This window comes from Anopheles coluzzii, chromosome 2 (genome assembly GCF_943734685.1).
Source record: "Anopheles coluzzii chromosome 2, AcolN3, whole genome shotgun sequence".
Lineage (NCBI taxonomy): Eukaryota > Metazoa > Arthropoda > Insecta > Diptera > Culicidae > Anopheles > Anopheles coluzzii.
The window spans coordinates 38,445,439-38,448,719 of record NC_064670.1 but is presented as its reverse complement, the minus strand read 5'-3'; the positions used below and the strand labels follow the sequence as shown (position 1 = coordinate 38,448,719).

At 49.9% G+C, this 3,281-nt stretch overlaps 1 protein-coding gene across 1 annotated transcript; it reads left to right on the top strand.

Annotated features, from left to right (window-relative positions):
• The first annotated feature begins 1,152 nt into the window (after nt 1-1,152).
• On the top strand, nt 1,153-3,271 carry LOC120949848 (phenylalanine--tRNA ligase beta subunit). The gene is made up of 3 exons (XM_040367413.2): nt 1,153-1,344; nt 1,442-1,655; nt 1,726-3,271. Exons 1-3 carry the CDS (start codon nt 1,287-1,289, stop codon nt 3,224-3,226), a joined length of 1,773 nt encoding a protein of 590 aa, XP_040223347.2. The 5' UTR covers nt 1,153-1,286; the 3' UTR covers nt 3,227-3,271.
• Nucleotides 3,272-3,281: the final 10 nt, after the last annotated feature.

Here is a 3,281-nt window from a genome sequence, read left to right as displayed (position 1 = left end):
GAAATGTGCTCGAAACGAGAGGGGTTTCGCGCAAATCTGCCCGAAAGCCGTCCACTTTTGACAGCTAATTCGCCCGAAAACGGCTCGTCACATCCGGAGCGAATATCATGCGGTGGGGGAAAGAAAATTTGTTGTATCGTGGGCTCCAGCAAGCAAGACCGTATCAGAACGTTCCAGAGGACGGTTGAAACGCAAAATTATTTACGAAACTTTGCATTAATCGAGAGTGGATACAGCGAATGGAATAATAAGCATGCGAAAACAAACTGTTTGTTTTACGAAACTTAAATTAATTCAATTTAGAAAAAAATCTACATACAACTGCAATGAAATGCTTCTGATAGACAATCAAATTGTGCTCTACCACGTGTGTACGAAGCAGACTTACTCAAACAATTATTCCAAGTCCTGTTAAGCAAAAATTGAAAAAAAAACTTAGAAAAACGAATTTAAATTTTTTGACTGATTTTCACAAAACATCAACTGTGGTATTTCTTCACTTGCTGTCAACATCAGTGTGGCCAGTTTATTTTGGCAGTTTTGCTCATCAAAATTTTAACGGTAGTTTTCGGTAGGTTAAAACTCGAAACTTAACTCGAGTTAAAAGAAGTGAAAGCGAAAGTACAGTAGAACGTCGATTATCCGGGTAGCTCGGGACCGGACGGTTGCCGGTTAATCGATTTGTATGGATAATGGTCCAAGAAATGACAAACTCATATAAAAATTATAAAATACACTAGTTTTATGATTAATTTACTTTGAATCAATCGATTAATCGTTAGTAGAATATTATTTTAATCAATAACTATAGGTTTTACAACTGTTCATGAACAAAAATGAATTTCGAAAACACCACTAGACTAGTGTCTAGTGTCTAGTGTCAGAGCTGTACAAACGCTGCCCACTTGGCTAACGCTGCAAATGTTCGCTGTACGCTTGAACAGCTGTCACATTTATGGGCACGGTTAAACCGCCCGCCGGTTAATCCGCCCCCGGATAATCGACGTTCTACTGTATCTGTGATTTTCGGTAGGACAAATGGAAAATCGGTAGTTTTAGGGCGGTCATCTGTGAATCGGTAGGCATATAAAAAATCGGTAGGAATCAGATAAATCGATATTTCTGGTCACTCTGGTCGTTGCGGCTTTTTTGACGTTTCTCTCCAACATCGGCGAATTCTTTCGGTGTGTTGGCAATAACAAATATCCTTTCGGTGCAGATATCCAGGCCTTGCGGCTAAAAAGTTAAATTCCGCCAGCTCATCGCTCTGCGTCTATTACCTGAAAATGCCTACCGTCGGCGTAAAACGTGATCTGCTGTTTAAGGCACTCGGCAAAACATACAGTTAGTAATTCGCCTTTGCCAGATCAGCTTAAACGTGGTGTGCTGCATGTGTATTAACGCTCTGCCGCCGGGTGCCCGGGTTCGCTTTCCTTTCCAGCTGATGATGAGTTTCAAAAGTTTTGCTTCGAGTTTGGCCTCGAGCTGGACGAGGTGACGACGGAGAAGCAGATGATTACCAAGGAACAGGGTCTGGTAGAGGCGGCGAAGGATGCCTCGGAGGAGATCATCTACCGTATCGACATTCCGGCCAACCGGTATGATCTGCTCTGCCTGGAAGGGCTCGTGATGGGGCTGCAGGTGTTTATGGGAAAGTAAGATTTCACTGTTGCGTATATTGCGTGCGATACGACTATAAAGCTGATCATTTGTCGTTGCTTTTAGGATAAAATTCCCCCGTTTCACTAAGGTCGGCCCAGTCGGCAAGGGGGCCGCGCCGCAGAAGTTGATCGTCACGAAGGCAACTGCTCAGATTCGACCGTTTGCGGTAGCGGCCGTTCTGCGCGATATCACCTTCACCAAGGATTCGTACGACAGCTTCATCGATTTGCAGGACAAGCTGCATCAAAACATTTGCCGCAAGCGTACACTCGTCGCCATCGGAACGCATGATCTGGATAAGCTGCAGGGACCGTTCACGTTCGATGCGAAACCCCCGAAGGACATTCGTTTCGTGCCGCTGAATCAGGAAAAGGCGATGACCGGCGAAGAGCTGATGGAATTTTACTCGACGCACGCCCAGCTCAAGACGTACCTGCCTATCATCCGCGACTCGCCGGTCTATCCGGTAATTTACGACGCGAACGGGGTGGTACTATCCCTTCCTCCGATCATTAACGGGGATCATTCGAAAATTACCCTCCAAACGAAGAACGTGTTCATCGAGTGTACGGCGACGGATCTGACCAAGGCACGCATCGTCCTCGACACGCTGGTCTGCATGTTCTCTACGCACTGCGCGAAACAGTTCACGGTCGAGTACTGTGAGGTGGTGTCGGCCAGCGGTGAAACGAAACAGTATCCGGATCTGGCCTTCCGCAAGGAAACGATCTCCGTTGCCGAAACGAACGCATACATCGGGCTGAACGAATCGGCCGAAAAGATGGCGTACCTGTTGAACCGGCTGCTGCCGACCAAGCAGACCGCCCCGGACACGCTCGAGGTGGAAGTGCCGCCCACCCGGCACGACATCCTGCACGCGTGCGACATCTACGAGGACGTTGCGATCGGGTACGGGTACAACCGCATCCCGAAGACGCTGCCGGCCAAGATGCACATCGCGAAGCAGTACCCGCTGAACAAGCTGACCGAGCAGCTGCGCGAACAGATCGCGCAGGCCGGCTTCACGGAGGGGCTGACCTTCACGCTCTGCTCGCGGGACGACATCGCGACCAAGATGAATGCGCAGATCGATCAAATCCCGGCGGTGCACATCGCCAACCCGAAGACGCTCGAGTTTCAGGTGGTGCGTACTACGCTGATACCGGGTCTGCTAAAAACGCTGGCCGCCAATCGTAAAATGCCACTGCCCCTGAAACTGTTCGAGGTGTCGGACGTGGTGCTGGCGGACGGCAAGTCGGAGGTGGGCGCCAAGAATGAGCGGCGCGTGTGTGCCATCAACTGCAACAAAACGGCCGGCTTTGAGGTGGTGCACGGGCTGTTGGATCGCGTGATGCAGCTGCTCGAGGTGCCGTGGGATAGGCAGACCGGTTACTATCTGCAGGCGTGCGACGATCCGGCCTACTTCCCGGGGCGCTGCGCAAGCGTGCTGTACAAGGGGGCGGCAATCGGGCGCATTGGTGTGCTGCACCCAACGGTGCTGCAAGCGTTCGAGCTCACCACACCCTGCTCGGTGGTTGAGTTTAACATGGAATATTTCGTTTAAATGTACGTCGGATGCGGAAATAAAGCCCCTTCTCTCATACCTTCAGTTGCTGCGT